The sequence below is a fragment of the Rhinatrema bivittatum genome, chromosome 5 (genome assembly GCF_901001135.1).
Source record: "Rhinatrema bivittatum chromosome 5, aRhiBiv1.1, whole genome shotgun sequence".
Taxonomy (NCBI): domain Eukaryota; kingdom Metazoa; phylum Chordata; class Amphibia; order Gymnophiona; family Rhinatrematidae; genus Rhinatrema; species Rhinatrema bivittatum.
The window spans coordinates 174,228,618-174,246,162 of record NC_042619.1 but is presented as its reverse complement, the minus strand read 5'-3'; the positions used below and the strand labels follow the sequence as shown (position 1 = coordinate 174,246,162).

The window sequence follows — 17,545 nt, the reverse complement described above, 5'->3', positions numbered from 1 at the left end:
GCATCTTCCTTTCTTTGAAAGGTAAAGGGGGACAGCTGGTGCACTTAGAAGGAATCTGACAAGAGTACAAGCCAAACTGTCATTTTGTGAATCAAAATGAAGGCATTTATTAAATATTTTTTCCATTTCTTTTCTGCTCAGGCAACCAATCTGGGATGCTTCAGGTTCCCACACTGGCTGAAGGGGTTGCCTCCTTTGAGATTGGATCACCCCCCGCAGGGCTGCACTTGTGCCAGCAGGGGATCCATTTCGGCAGCAGCCATTGCATTATCACCCACCTGGAATTTGACAGCCCTGGCAGAAGAGGGGCCAGACCCAGGATTTCCTTTGCCACTAAATGACAAGCTACAATTTCTCTCTCTCCTGGCATTTAACTCTACAGCACATTAAAGGAGTAACCGTCACTGCAAGCAGCCAGCATAGCCTGAGGAAAAAGACTTGTTGCACCACTGTTTTTGCTAAAACACTAAGTTAAATGCTGTAATCCTGACAGCAGACCAAGAGCCCGATTTACCACGGCTTCTCTCTCATTCTGTGTCTGCGGGGAAGAGCGTTTAGTAACAGTGGGCCCTAAATATGTGACAGATGGATGGGCCACCATAAAATCCACTACAGAAAGACAGATTTCATACTATTGCTAAACATGACAGTGACCCTTAACGGAAAAGTCAGCAGGCAGAACTACAAATGACATTTCACTGGAAATTTTGCTTCCAAAAATTATGCAAAAAATGTTATATACAAATTATATATATCTTTGTACACACAGGCAAAGACCAGAATTGTCCTTATACAAATTTTTTTTTAAAAGAACAAAGACCACCACATACAATTCTAGTTTACCAGATCTATCTTTTATTTTTGCTTTTTACTTTCCTCTGAATGCCCCCCAAAAGCCACTTATCTTTCACATGCCTTTTAAGCAGTCTATTCAATAGCTAGAATAATCTCCAAACTTTGCTACAATTTCAAAATCATTCATAACACCTTCTACGGCTCTGCCGCAAGCACATTAAACTACAATTTGAAATGCAGACAAATATGCTGTGCCATTCAGTTTTGAAGTAAAAGGCAGACACAACCCACTTGGTACTCATCCATGATTCCCACTCCACACAAAACCAAACCAAAAACAGTTTCAAGCACATTCTGTTTTCTAGGGACCAGGAAAGCATTCTTTACACAGGGTCCTGTTTCAAGCCACTGTACATCAACAGGACAGATATTTATCACCCCCTCCCAGCTTAGGTGAAACTTACTTGACAGTGACTCGGCTCGACAAGTCCTGAAGATCCCCCGGATGAAAAAGTTGAGCGTCTTTCAATCCAAGTTTCTCGCAAGCTTTCAAAAATACATTTATATTATCCTGCGGAGAGAAGAGGAAAAGCGGTGGCTTGATTAGAAGCGGCACCGAACGAGGACGATGACTTGTTTATCAAGAGAGAGTCCCAAGCTCCAAAGTTCGACTTTTGAAGAAAAGAAAAAAAAAAAAAAAAAAGGTACAGCAATCTCCCAGGGATAAATACTAGCAATATTTCATAAATGAGCGAGAGTTGGCTCTGATCTGTGTCACACTGGAAAGATTACCTGGTATAGGGCGAGAGCCTAGCCAGTAGGCAGAGTGTACACTTTTGATGTCAGCTCTGCAAATACGAACGCCCTCTTCCTGGCTTTACACGGCAAACCTCACCTCTTCTGTCTTTAAAAATAACTTCAGCTACTGACATTGACCCACCCAGAAACTGCTGGCAGTGCAGGCTCAGGAGGAGGAGGAGGAACATGTTTCTATGATTACCAACTGCAGACTGATTATGGAATATTGCACCTGGAATCTGGGTTTGGTTGCTCAAGAGAGGCTCAGTTAAAAGAAACCTCCCTCCCACCCAATAAAAAATAAAAGCACGGAAACGGAATGAAGTTGGTTTCCGATACTGCACAATTCTAAGAACTCAGGCAGCAGCTATTCATGTGCTGCACCTGCCACGGACGGGCTGCTGTAGTAATGCCAGAGCCAGGACTAAATCACTGCCATACAAAAGACACTCACGCAATCTGTGACCCTGGCTTACACTTAGATAACAAGGGAGGTTAATTGCATTTCCCTTTTTCCTAGTTCCACCCAAACCTGTATACACACACACACATTTTCCAACACTGCGGTGGTGTGCCTTCCAGGGAGCCGCGGTTCTTCCCGAGCTATGTCCAAGGTCTGTTCTTTGACCATCTCACAGGCAGGAGCACGGACTGGTTCAAGCCTCCTGTGCCATCACCTGTTCCCAGTCTAAGAAACTGAAGACTGAACAAGCGAAAGCATAGAGTTCTCCCATTCCCCGGTACAAAAAAAAAAAAAAAAGGGTAGCTTCACAGTTTGCGCAGGCTTTTTCCCAGTCAAAAGACTGGGCGGCCTTTATTCGGAGGCTCCAAGCACAGCGTGCGAACACAGGTTCCACGGCCCGGGCAACGTGGCAGTGCATCAGCGGCTTAGCTCACTAACAGCCGCCCATTGTGCAACCTTAAGTCACCGCATCTACATGGGCTCAAAGCTAGGACTTTGCACTCTGGAGATAGGGCCACTTACCATGTGAACGTGGTCCAAAGCAACGGACACTAATGGCACTCTTATAAATGAGGAGATTTTACGTACTTGCAAATTGTACGTATTTATTGGAGAGAATCCACTGTCCCAGAGAAAGTGAACCAAACGTAGTTCATTAACTACGCCCAAGCCAATGTTGTTAACCCGAATTCTTTACTATCACTGGATATTCAGAAAGCAGAACAAAATTGTAAAGTTAAAAACAGGAGATGAGAGGTTGGTTTTTCGGGGTTAGAGTTCAGTTCCAGTGCTGGGCTGCTTGTGCGGATTATTTTTGGGGGGCATGGTTTCTCTGGTGTTCACATTAAAAAGAAAAACATGTTAGAGTTTGCTTGCGTTAGGGAGCGCCTAATCACTTTGGGTGGGAAGCATCTGCTTTCCTTGTACAACACAAAATATCTGAGGCTCACCATGCAAACTGGAAGGCAGAGTCAGTGAGATCCTGTCATTAAGCAGAAAGACTACCCGGCCACAGCTTTTGAAACAGAGGCATCGCAAGTCACAACACATCAGCTGAATTTAAAGAGCTTCTTGGGAACAGAGAGAGGGTAGGAGAAAAGGGAGGCTAATTTTAGGGTTTCAGGATCTCTCAATAGCAAAGCTTCCTCTGCAAATAACCAAAGAAATCTATATGGATATGATCCTGCGAACTCCACTCAGTTTATAATGGACAGAAGCTATAATCTACCTGGCTAACTCTTCAGGCCCGGTACAGCAGGAAGATTTATGCTTTTGTCCATTTACATGGGGCAATGATCAGATATTAAACTCCCCCCCCCCCCCCTCCCCCAATCAGAAAAATTAAACAAAGAAAGTCATCTAAACCAGAATGTCAAAGTCAATTCTGTGTCCTTGTTTTTACCAATGTAACCTCTAATGTTAAGTTTCAAATTTGATTCTGGTCAGTGAATTATATTTTTGCACTTTAAATATCTGCCCAACACATGCACACAACATGCCCCACCTATTCCTTTTTCTGCTCAGTCATTTTTACGCCAGGGCCTTTTTACCTTCTTGCCACTGGGTCACCTCTTCCTCCTTCCCTGTCCCGCCCATCTTGCACATCCAGTGACACCAGACAGAATGATTTCCAGGAATCTATGTCCTTAGCTCTCAGAGGCACCAACGGACCCTAAGTCACAGCATCTCACATACCACCGTGCCTACAATCATCTTTATATCTAAAACATACAAAGTTATGTTTGTGACTGCAAAGGCTTTTAACTGTATATATGATTTTAAGATGCAAAGTAGGGATCAAATGAAACTATTCGGCCTGAAGAGGTGCAGAGAGGTGTGGAGACCCCTTGAGTCTCCACTAGATGGCTCCCAACTCCCAGCGCTTTAGCTGCCAGCTAAGAGGGATAATACCACTCCGAACAGCACCACCTCCAGAGGCTTGTTAGAAGGATAGCCCTCAGCCCAGGAAAGGGAGTTAGGAGTATGGCAGAGTAGGGAAAAGGCGCTGTTACATTGTGTTCTCCAAGTTCAGCCCCCCCCCCCCCCCCCCCAGCCTGGATAAGGAAGGGAGAGACACTGCCCTGCAAGGTCTTGGTTATAGACTGGAGGGAAGAGAGTGTCCTAGAGAGAAATGTTGTGCCCTTTTTTGCTAAGTTTTGTGAGGTTTTGTTTTCTGAGTCATAGGTTGAAACACCCTCTCCAGGGACACAAGAGGGAGCTGTTTAGCTCTTCCCCCAGTTCAAGAGGAGCTTGCAGCAACCATCCCAGAGAAGTGAGAATATTTTTCTTTGCTTGACTGGAGAAGGAAGATTTTTCTGCCCCCTTCGTTACCCAGAACTGAAAGTAAGAACTGTTTCCAGCAAAAAGACCTTTCCTCCAGGAAGGTCTGCCTGCAGGTGGAGAGAAATCCAAGGAGATGAGTGAAAAACATCTGGAGACCCCCCCCCCCAAAGGATTTTCCACCCCGTGACAGCGTCTCTCCAACCCGTGGAGGATAATCAAGTTCCAAGCCCCTGCCTTGAGGGAAACATCCACAGAGGTAGAGCCATTAAAAATCTACATCCTGAAACAAACAAGAAACCTGGATGTATCTGGACACACTTTACTCCTCCTGATTTGATTACAGTCACAGTACATTTTAATTTGAATACTCATCCAGTGAGTCCAGCCCCAAAGAGCTGTGTCATCTTACACACAAGGGAGCTCATTCCATCTTTGAACCTAGAAGGTTATCCTCCCAACACCAAAAGAGAACCCACCCCTTGGGACAAGAAGAGGGGGAAAAGACAGTGGAGCTAGCCCCCTTTAAGAAAATCTTTTATGGCCCATTGGGATCCAATGGGCCATCCCTGAAAAAAAGGTTTCTGAATTGACCCTCTACCCCTCCCTACCACTTTTCTATAAACTGCCAAAAGCACACTAAAAAATATGCACTAAAAAAACACATTTTTGGTGTGAATATTAAAAAATTACTTTGCTACCAAAGTAGTAAAGAATGTGGATGCATAGTGCTATGCGAGTTATGAAAAATGCACTAAACATGGCATTCATGCACTATACATAACACAAGTATCAGCATACAGGGTTCAGATTCCCTCACACTAAACAGCCAAGAGGGCCAGTTAGCCAGGGGGGGGGGGGGGGGGGGGGGGGGAACGCCCCTCACTGTTGCAGACACCCACATCCTCCTCTCAAAAAACCTGATCCTCCCCACAACCCTTGGAAGAAGCTCTATACTGAGCCAGCAGGAAGACAGATTTCTGCCACCTAGTGGCTTGGTGTCTAGTGCTGATCTAGCACTGCTTGACTTTGAACCAAAGGCATGTTTGCCATCATAGATGCTCCAAAATAGCTCTCCGTTTCACTTAGTCACCCAAACCCCTTTCATTAACCTCCTGGAGCCTTCAGAACTGCTGTAAATATTTGTTTCAGGCCAGCAGAAGTCCAACCCAGAGTACTACAACAGATGCACAGGTTCCCAATAATTCCTAGTGGAGCAATTTTAAATTCTTCAGTCTTCTCCCTCACTTCCCTGCTCAATCCCTTAGTTCTCTCTCAGCCTCTCCCCAGGCCTTGATCAAGCCATCCTACCCTAGGCTCCAGTAATATGCTGGTCCCTTCTCCCTGAAACTCTCGAGTCAGGCCATAATCAGGCTCCTACCACCTCCTCTTCCCCTCTGAACCATGGCTGCCCGCTCTGGGTGCTGCCTTCCCATGGCTCCTTGGAGCAGCTCCTATGATTCCTGCTCCAGGGAAAGAAAGGAATGGAGGCAGAGGGCAGTGCAGGCAAGAAACAGAAAAACTCTTCTGTGGCCATTCGAGCTGCTTCCTACCTTGCCACCACCTCCTAGGTGCTTCTGATCACCACTGATAACCAGGCAACCATATTTTTGGAGCCCTGACCACATTATAGTACACATGCATTCCATTTGCACAACTAAAGTTATTCAATCCCTGAGAAAAGAAAAAAGTCACTACAAAAGAATGTTAAACTTTCATGCAACATTAGCTTATATAATACGGTTACTGGATAAATCAAGTTCTATAATGCAATCAAAGCAAGCAGCAGACACTTAACGAGATGTTGAAAGTTTAGCAACATATGGACTAGCATTCAGATATCAAATATCAGAGCCTTAAGTAAAGGTTAGATAAATAGCTGTACCTACAAAGAGCCAGTGAATGGCAACCACAGATGGCATCAGAAAAGAACTAAGGCATGCCTACAAATAAGCAGGCAAAAAAAAAAAAAAAAAGCAAGCCCATACATCTGCAATGATGACACAAGAACACATCGTCATGGTTCTTGCCATAAAAAGGAGCATGGGAACTGATACGGTACTTATTCTTTCACATAATGAACTCAGGAAAAAAAAACCTACAACAAAAAAAATGCTGCCTACACATAGCATCTATGCCAGCAGTCTAGAAAGGATACGAAAGTATCACAGAGAGAACACACACACGTGTAAGGGGTGGCTAAGCAAGGCAACAGCCTATGGTTGCACACTTACCCTTTTCTAAGCCAGTCTGAGTCGAATCTTGTCAGCCCAAAAGGGAAGGAGGTGGATGGGCAGGGGCACCAAAAGCAACTGTTGCCTCCTGGGCACCATTTTGTTCCACAATTACTCTGTGTATGCGCTCCAGACACTGCATCCCCTCAGCCACTCTTGCACCACAGATGCACTCTGCTGTCATCCAGTTGATCCTCCCTCTACTTGAGGATAAGGGAGTATACACCGTCACAAATCTATGTCAGATACCCTTGTCTTTTTGAAAAACGCAGAATGAATGTAGCATGTTGCCACATTTATTACCATATAGCTCTGAAAAATATATTAACTAACCATTCATTACCCCTTTTCAAAGACAGGACAGATCAATAGTTCAAACTATTGCTATTATGCAACAGGCTATGTACACACAAAAATGATAAAAAGAGATGCTATTTATAGGATGGGTAAGAGTAGCTGCCAGAGAGACCCATTCCTTATCATAGTACCACCAGGAACAGAGAAACTGGACTCCATGGGAAAATACTTGCAGTGCAGATGCTGCAGTCTAAAACATGGTCAGTGGGGGGGGGGGGGGGGGGGGGGGGGAGGAGAGAGAAACATGATTTTATAGTCTGGTGACCGACCACAAGGGTAGCGGAAATGAGTCAATGATTCCAGCCTTCCAACGGGTCATTAGATCATTAACTAGAAGGAAAAGCTGTGTAAGTCCTGGGATGAGTCTGCCTAAATGGGCTTGCTTCAGCATAATTGCACATAGATGAGGGGAGCAGGAAAACACAGCCAATCAATGCATGCTACCACTAAGATGAATTTATTAATGAAAAACCAATTGATGGTTGTGGAATGCCAAGATGCATTTGTGAAGGGAAGAGTCCTTGACGTGCAGTGCTGCTCATAAGGGAATGAAGGAAAAGCAAAGAGTACAAAGATTTGGCACTCCACATGCACCTTAAGTCCCACATATCATTCTGACTTCCCTCTGCTTACAAAAGATTTCCCATGTTACTTTTTTCACCCCCATTGATTCCTATGGAGTTCAGCCACCTAAGCGGGTTTCAGCATATTTAAATGAGGCAGTGTGAGGATTTAGCTCATGCCTTTTCATTAGCAGCTGAAGGCAAGTTGCATTCAGATACTGCACGTATTTCCCTGTACCCCCTGAGGACTTACAATCCAAAGGGCCTCGTTTACTAAGCATTCTTCTCCATAGACAGAGAATGGGAGAAAAGCCTTAGTAAATCAGGTGCTAAGTTTCTACTAGAGGCAATGGAAGGTAAAAGGTGACTTACTCAAGGTCAAAAGGAACACGAGAGTGGAATCTGGACCCTGGCTTCCCTGGTTCTCAGCCCGCTGGCTCTAACCACTAGGCAGCTCCTCCATTCCACATTTGGCTTCTTTCCCTTAGTGCAAGCTGACATGGCATGAGCATACTTATTGGGCTACCCCGACCCAATACCAGAGATCTGGGATTTCAAGAGAACGAAAGCCTATCCTAAAATGATAATTCACATGGAAGGAGCCTAATGATGTATTATGCAAGTTGGGGAAGGAGTCAAAAAAAAAGTAGAATATGAAAGTATGAAGGGGTAGGGACTCCAAACCACCAGAAACCTTTCAGAGAGACTGAGGAATTAGCTAGTCAAACATGCAGAGGCACTGTGAAGGAAACAACGAAAGATGAACTAATGCCCCTTTATGAAAGAGGAAAGCAGAGGAACAAGAGGCAGCTGGGAACTGTCATCCAAGGAACAGCTACCCTGAAGTGAGTCAGGAGAAGAACCTGACTGAAGGCAAGGCAAGGCAAGACAATATTAATTGGTAGGTCCAGGTGAAGCTAACCAAGGACTTGGAGATTGCAAGGCAGGTTTTGCTAAGTACTTACATTCAGGGCACAGGCTTATAGGGCTTGGGCCCATAGGGATCCCTTCCCCTATGGGCCCAAATACATTGACAATCATGATTGGTCAGTCCCCAGGCCTGTGCCCCCTCCCCAAAGAACAAGCCTGTACAAACACAGGACACAGTGATTTACTGAGATCCTGCTGATTTTATGGAGACAATTTTTAAAAAATCGCTTTGGTCACATTGGAAGAGCCAAGGACATACACTGCACCGGTTGATTCTTGCAGAGTCTCACCAGCTCTGCTCCACGTGGTGAGGCACTCCTTGTTTTCACAAAATTTAACCCTCCACCACTAATCTCTAGCAAAAAATACATTGTACATAAGGCATTTGACACTGAAAATTATATTCCATTCATAGGATTCTTGGTAGATTCTGAAACCTTTTACTGTATAAACATATGAATTATATAATACTGTACAGCAGCTTTTCAAACCAGAGAGGTCCTCCTTCAAATGTCATATCAGATACGCCTTCTCAAGTCTCCATAACTCATCTATAATATTTTTGACCACCACTTACACTGATCCCATAAAAGTAATCACAGCATGCAGAGAATCCAGTTTACTCCAGCTACTAGTACACTGCATTATATATTCCAATCACTGAAGTGACAATAAAATGCTTTCTACTTTTGTTATCTGAGTGGGGTTTATTTTGCATTTGATCTTAGTCTTTTTCCTGATTTCCTCTTGTCTATCTTCTAAATCTTTTTCTAGGTTTTCCTTCCCATTTTACTTTTATTCTGTCTTCATCACTTCCTCCCCTCCCATCTATCATTCCCTTTTCATCTAAATTATCTTCATCTCTCCCTTACATCACTATAAAATATTCTCTCTCAAAGCCAGATGTCATCCCTCCATCACCTTCCAGTTTTCTCTCTCAATATTTCACTTACCTAAACTCTCCCTTCCATTGTTTTCTCACCATCTTCAATCTCCAGTCACCCTCACACACCCCACTCCCATCATCCCCATACTGACTCTCACCTCCTCTCAATCATTTAATTTCACTCACCTTCTCTCATTCTCCCATCCCCTCCAGTTAGTCTCCCTCGCCTCATCATCCCTACTCTGACTCCCTCACCCCCAATTATCCCCTAAAAATCTTTCTGATCTATTCTTACCTCCTGTCATCTCCTTGCATACTCTCCCCTCCCTCATCAATATTCTCTCTGGCTCTTTGATACTTGTTCCCCCAATACCCTTTCTGGCTCTCATCTAATACTATCGTAACCTACTTTAAATTTATTGTAATCCACTGTGAGATCATTCATGTTAAAAAGCAGAATAATTATTTATTTACAATCATTTATAGACCACTCAAAGAGAATCTCCAATCAAAATAAACCCCACAACACTCTCTCTCTCTCTCTCACACAAACTCTTCTTCCTCCCAATCATTACCACTGGCTCTCTATCACGGCCTCCTTAAACCACATCACGCCTCTGACTCTCATGCTCCAATTACCACCACTAGCTCTGTCACCAGCCTACCATTTCACTACCTCTAATTCTGTCACCATACCTCCCTTGCCTCTTCACAACCTGACTCATACACCCTCTCTATCACCAGCTCTGCTCCAATACAATTTCTGCGTCTCTTCACCCCCCATTACCACCTCTGGCTCTTACATACAGATCCTTCTCCCCCTCTGACTTTCTCTATGGCAGCACCCCCACCCCCCAAAATATGCATTGTGCTCTTGCACTCACCACAATTCTCATGCATCTCCATACCCTGGCTCTCCACTTCAAACAGCCTAAATTTACATTGTTTATTTCAGAAAGATGGGAGAGGAAACAGCATGGCCTCTGCATTTACCCTTCTTCAAGCTGCCTGTAATGCCTACCTGCCTCACCCCTTCCCCTCCTGTGAGGACATGAGGGAGAAGACAGTCTGGAGCACTGCTGAGAAGCACACGCTTGCTCGGCTCCCTTTTCCATCCTCTCCCCTTCCTGTTCTCTGCAGGCTGCCCGGGGGAGAGGGAGCTGAAGCAGTAAGCAGAACAGCTATTGGAAATTGGGGGCACTAACCAAAGATCTGGAGCACCAACCCTGTGTGCCCATGGCAATCGACTACGATCAAAGTCTCTTGGAGGCCAAGATGACCAGAGTGATTGCCAGGAAGGCAAAGGCCCTTTGGAATAAGTCCAGGCTAAGTCGAGAGCTGCCATTTGAGATGGGAATATCCCTATAAGAAAGCTGTAGACGCCTGCTACTAAAGGTTTTGCTAGCTTGGTAGGGGGCAGTAGAAAAGTTATTTTTGCCTGAAGATTGTGCTGACATGTATTAAAATGCTTACTGGTAATATAATAAATGATATGCTTTTAAGGAAGGACCATCATAAGCATTACCGGTATTTGTCAGTATACCTACATTGCTTTATATTTAATCGGTCGAAAGCATTTGCCCATAAATTCAATGGCACTTTGAGTATCCTTACAATGTGATAGTTTGTATCAGTCATCTCCTTAGGAAACGAGCTGCAGAACAAGCTCAGCCAAGAATGGTCATAGCGAAGCTGCTAAACAATGCTCACAAAATAATTTGAGAGCATATCGCAGATACACCAAGAGTTCAAAAGTTTTAATCTTTCAGGATTTCTCAGCTTGGGTCTCATCTAAGAACAGGGAGTTTACTCCACTTTGTCCATAACTGGCCGTACACAACATACACTTTGCGCTCCTTTAACCTGCAAAGTTAAAAAGTTTGGTACCAGGAGAGAATACACACTTGCTACATTTGCGGCAGTCAAGGTTTTTGCAGAGCAGCTCAGAAGAGGCATCAGGAGACTCTAAAAGTAGTATAGTTGAACTCTCATCAATGTTTACTTAAAATTTGTTATGCCATGACTGACCGTTTATTTTTTTCTTTACTTTGCTGATCTGGGGGGTAGGGGGGTGGAGGGGCTCTCAGTAATTTGAATGGTTGGAAGACCAATATGCAGATTATGTGATCTATATCTTTGTGGCCCTCATTTGCCTCTGCATGGAGAAGAGAATTGCATGATTTATAAAATCTGCATGTGACAGACTGGCTTGTTTGCTGGTTTCCTTTATTTCAGTTGGTGCTGGGCGTTGGCTTGGCTTTGATAGAGAATATGCTGTTGCCTACCTGTACTTTGTACTGGCTTCCACATGACAAATCCAGTGATTTGATGTTTACAGTAAGGTTTGTCTATGCGTTTTTGCTCTTGGAATAAAGGCTACAATACCTTAACAAGGACTTTAACCAGCTCCAATTCTTTAGACTTGAGAAGCTTCAACTTACATTGAAGAGAAAAAAAAATAAAATAAAAAGATTAGTTGGAACTGTAGTTTGAGACATACACTATTTATGCGTTATAGCTGCAACCTGCTGAGCTGAGTTTATTGACCTAGGGTTGTTTTAAACTGCTACACTGCATGCAGATTAAGTCTGTTCTCTATATGCTTTGTGGGAACATATGATCTGCATTGATATTGGGAGTGGGGTGGCACCCAAATGTGCTTTGGTTCTCATGCGCCCTGTTAGCAGCAGTTACTTTTGGAGGCTGTTGAGCCTCATATTATTGGGGGTTAAGGAGGGAATATGATGTGAGAGTGCAGGGAGGCTTACATTGGAAGAAAAAGAATGCAACAGCAAGACTGAGGTTTGCCAGCCATATGTAGATGTTAGGGGAGACGCAGCTCATGCTGGGATGGAGTTATTAACCTAAGGAATTTCTTTTTTTTTTTCCTTCTTTACCACCAGCGATATCTGGAATAACAACCCTTAATAAATGATTACATGGAATATGGCAGGCTTAGATTCCCCGATTAAAAAGGAAAATATTTTGTACTATTTGAAAAGGTAAAAGGTAATAATCTTTTTTTTGTAAGAAATACGTATGACTCAGGTTGAACATAAATTGCATAGGAATTAGGTATCAGGGTTTTTTTTTGCCTCAGGTTTCTCTAAGACATGGGGTGGCAATTCTTCTGCACAAGGTTTGTTTTAAATTGCATATGTGTTTGGGATCCAAAGGAAGATTTGTTGTAATTTTAGGGAAATTGTTTGGCAAAGGATACAGTTTTGGCATTGACTTATGCACCCAATCGGTGTGAACACTCATTTTTAGATTGTGATATCCCATATTACCTCTCTAGGTTCAATTCCTCAGCTGGTAAGCACTCTAAGCCCTGCACCCAGGCCATGGGGAGAAACAGGAGGATATAGTGTGTGTGTGATACTCTACAATTGTATTTTTGGAGAATGTTAAACCCCCTTAGTTCAGGATTGTACTCACTATGCACTGCTCATAATATGCAGACCAAGATAGACTGTATATTAATATCTAATTATTTTTTTCTCTCTAAGCTGCAGATAGCACAGAATGAGATGCTGGTAATATCAAATCAAGCCCCAGTGTCCTGTATTTTAGCTGAGAGTAAACTCAATCTGATCTTTGATCAATTGAAAATGCATGTCTGGCTATATTAAGATGAGAAATTTAGAGAATTTGTAGTGCAGAAATAGAAACTATATATGGATACTAATGGGCAACAGAGACAAGCCAATTTTTTTTGGGAAACTGCTAGGATGGTTCTGCAGGGAATTATTATTGGATATGTGGTGGAAAAGAGACATGCCATGGATAAGATTATTATTGAACTGGGGAAAGTCTAAATGTTCATAAGCAGGGAATGCAGGATCCTGAAGCTGTGCAGATGAAAGAAATGTATTACCACCCAGAAAGTACTAAATGATAAGTTGCATCAGAGAGCTGGAGTTTCACTGCTGGCCCTGAAAACACAAGTTCTTGCATGGTAATAAACAGGCAAAATTTTAGCCCATCTGGTTAAGGCTTAAGCAGGCTCCAAAATTCATATCTGCTTTACAAGATAAATGTGAAATATTACATACCTCAAAGAAATTAATTTGTCAATTTTTAAGCAGTTTTAAGGATCTATATACAGCTGAGAATGATAGTTTGTTCAAGTGCTCTACATTTGTTCAAGATTTGTCTTCCACAGTTGTCTTTATTAGAATTGGAGAGGCTTAATGCTCCAACTTCTGTATAGGAAATTTCAAAAGTTATCACAGGTTTGCACTTGTTTAAGTCACCAAGACCAGATGGAGTGGATGACAGTTATGTCTATTCAATGTTGTGTTTTAGAAAGCCTTAAGGCATTATTTGAGTGCATGTTCCACTTAGGACGGGTGCCCGATAGCCTGAAAACGGTGACAATCGTCTTACCTAAACCAGGCAGGGGACTCAAATCAGCTGGGCTCATGCCATCTTACTTCTCTGTTAAATCAAGACAAATATTTGCTAAATTGATAGCCAGTTTAGTTTCCCCACTGCAAGCAGGGTTTGTTTATAGGAGGAAGTCTGGTGTCAACATGCGTAGGCTTCTTCTAGTGTTGGAGACGTCTACACAAAGTAAGTTTAAAGAACCTCTGTTAGCAGTATTTGATGCTTTTTTCCGCCTTATACAGTCTCTTGGTGTTTAAAATTTGTTTTGGAAAAATCTGGCGTCTTAGGTCCTATTTTGGATTCAATCACGCTTTTGTACCTGTGGCACAATCAATGGCAATGGTTGTTTACGAGTTTTGAGTTGTTCAGGGGCACCTTTTAACTTGCCATTCTTTTTTGTCTGCTACCGTACTATTTACTAGGCACTACATATAGCATTTTGGAGGAATTTGATACTTGGACTTTATGAAGACGAGGGGGGGGGGGGATTATAACTGACTGATTTATGGTTTGCTGTTGACGTGTCCTGATATGCACCAGAAAACAGTGCACATCAGAAGCTGTTTTTATTGTTCAATGTAATGATAAAAAGATTTAAACTAAATTGCCACTCTTGTTCATTTTATCAGTGGAACCTTTGATATACAAGTTAGAGCAGAAGTGTATCTTGGGAGACAATCCTTTCAAAGACTGTCTCAAGGTGTTTTTTGCAGACTATATTTTGATGTCTGTCCCATATTCTAAGCAATTATTACCCAATATCTTAGGGTATTTCAGGATTTTGATAGTTTCTTAGGACTTAAGTTCAAGTTAGACAAGTCTGAAGCACTGGATATTAGAGGTGGTTTGCATTAGAGTTTGGCATACTTCCCATTGAGTTGGGAAAGTATTAAATATCTTGGTTTAAAGATAAACAGACAGCACCAAGTAGTATTCAGATAACATTCTACGGGAGTTTTAGCAGAAAATGCAGAGTTGGATGCAATTTCCCTTATCAATGTTGGATAGGATAGCATTAATCAAAAATGATCTTGGTCTCCAAGTTGTTATAGATTTTACAAATGATTCTCTTGGTTCTACTCAAGACACACATCCATATGTTGTGAAGGACATGTTCATATTTGCTATGGGGCGGTGAAAATGGCAAGAATACCTTAAGAGAAGCGAAAGGCATCCAGAGAGGAGGAAGGCCATGGGCCCTTACTTTAGATTTTATAATATGGAATGTCTCATGAGAGCATAGGGGCGTTGGTTGTATAACATTGGAGTTTTTACAGATATAGCCTTAAAAATATGATTGGTGTAGCTCCCTCAATTTGCAATGTATCTTACATGCTGAAAAGGATACTCTATTGCTCGTCTAATCCCACTCTATGGTTATTAGGTCTATGGGGGCTGTCTGGAAATTTATTAGGGCCTTGGCAAAACTTTCATGGAACATCCTTTAGTGGGTGACCCCCTTGCTCCCTCCAGGAGCTATTTATCCAATCTTTAAGAGATTGCAGTTGGCAGGGGTGGGTACGGTGCAAGATTTTATTAAATGTTTCTAGACAAATTTGTTCAAGCATTGTCCATCCCATTTTGGTTTTCAAAGGAATTTTTTGCTCATCTCCAGGCCCATAGTTATATCCTCTCCATATTTTCATCAAACATAGCAGGATAGATGTCTGGTAGTTTTCAAAGGCTCATGCATCTTTACAGAACCAGGAAATACTCATGTGCTGTTAGTATTAGTCAGTATGTGGGCCCTTTGGCCGAAGTGAGAAGTGGTACTGCCCAGGGGAGGAGCCCCACCATCGGGAGGTGGAGTCTCGGCTGCGGGATGATATACAGCAGAGATATAAATGGAGAAAGTAAAAGTGACCCCAGGAGGTGGGCCATTGAGTGACAGCGCAGATGCTGACATCGGCCTCAGCTCAGATGAGTAGAGTCAGGCAATAGCTGCGGCACTACCCGAGGAGTGGGGGGTGCCGTGAGATAAATACAGTCACTGTAGTTACACTGGGTCTGAAGACATGATACGCTGGAGGGTTCCTCGATGGGAGATCATGGTAGTGGTCCGCAGAGCGGGGTACACGTAGATATCACAACAGGGGTCCACAGCGTGGTACTCACAGAGACTTGAAGACAAGTAGTAGTTCCGTAGGAAGCCTCGGGAAGCAAGGTAGGCAGAAGTCTGGGTGAAGGTCCCTGAGGAGCAGGTACCCGATAGTCTCACACCACGGAAGCAGGAAGAACGCTGAAGTGAGAGTAGTAGATACAGCAAGTGAACTCGTTGCCAGGTCGCCGGCTGTCTGGGCTGGCAAGCTTAAGTATCGGAGTTGAATGACGTCATCTGATGGAGACGCCCCAAGGTTCCCACCATGAAATGGTTAAAGCAGGTCGGGGAGCATGTACACGCCTAGGGAACCCCAAGGGTAAGATGACAGTTGGCACTGTCCATCCTCCTCAGGTAGGCCCAGGAACGGAGGCCAGAAGGCCATCTGCGGCCGCGGAGCGCAACATGTGCATCACTTTACAGTTACTATTCTATATAATATGGCAGAGGTATAGGATTTGGATATGCAGATGACACTGAACAGGATATGTATAAATGCAACCTAGCTATATACCGTATTATAGAAAATACTCAACTGCTAGAGCTTCAATTTCAAATTCTATGCTGCACAATTCTTTATCCATAGAGCATATTGTGCTGGTATAACTGCTTCTGATATGTGTTTAAAGTGTGGGCAGTCTAGTGCCACCCTTTTTCATTGTCCGAGAATGCCCTGCTATCCAGCATTTTTGGCAATGTATTGCCCATTTATTAATAGTGGCCATGCATGGGGAAGAGTGTTCCAAAGTCTACCTGCCTTTTGTCTGACAATAGTTTCCTGGGCAAGTCTCATGAGATACTTTTGCATAAGGGCTGGTTGATAGCTAAACATGGTATACTTGCTAAATGGTTAGAGGGAAGCTCCAGATTCAGCATCATGGAAAGCAGGGATGCTGGATCTCCTCTTGATGAATTTTAAGACATCTCAGAACAAATAGTTAAAGAAGAGAATTTGGTTTTCCAAGGTTTGGGAGCCTTTTTTCACTCTTTAACCTAGAAATAAGATAAAGTTCAGCCACCTGTCCTGATAATTGGGACCTTTAAGGTAGTCATGTGGTGTGGAAGTCCTTGTCCTCTCCTTCTTAATCATGACTTCTTTGTTAAAGAGCATGGGATTGGGGTAATAGGGGGATAAAATGATGCTTTTCATTTTATATTGCCTGTCTATTGACAAAAAAAAAAAAAAAAAAAAGCAGGAAGAACAGACACCTGCATTCTCTTTATGAGGGCATGCAAAAATGCAGGTATCCCAGCAGGATGCGAGTGACATGAATAGGCTACAGCAAGAACCTCACAACCCCACATTCTCTGTAAGGTTGTCAAATCCAGCGAAGCAGTCACGCATTCCATCTACAGATTTCAAATATTAATTCCTTTAACAGTGTGCTCTTCCCTGGGGCTGGGTGGGGAATGTTTCAATAAAGGCATTGTGGTGGAGGAAGACATTTGCTTAACTTAGCAACTCAGTAAATACATTTTCTGGTGTATATTTTCACTATAAAAACTTCCTCAAATTCATGGGGTGGCTTGCAGCCTCACACTGGATTAAGGAAATGTACACCAGTGACCTGACATTATGTTAAAAAAAAAAAAATAGACAGTACTGCACACCTAAGTTGTGTTTACAATATTTTACATTTTCTTTTCATTTATTACAGTTGCATTAAAACTGACTCTTTACACGTGACTGCCATATCCTAGGGAACATTTGAAAGTGGCACTCTTAATGGACTCTAATGCACAAAAGTGAAT

General features: G+C 43.0%; 1 protein-coding gene across 1 annotated transcript in view; it reads right to left on the bottom strand.

Annotated features, from left to right (window-relative positions):
• LMO7 (LIM domain 7) overlaps positions 1-17,545 on the bottom strand; it is a 374,915-nt gene that overhangs the window by 186,755 nt on the left and 170,615 nt on the right. Inside the window, exon 4 of the mRNA XM_029603031.1 lies at positions 1,260-1,366. Within this exon, the coding sequence (XP_029458891.1) occupies positions 1,260-1,366 (107 nt within the window). The remainder of the gene's footprint in view (positions 1-1,259; positions 1,367-17,545) is intronic.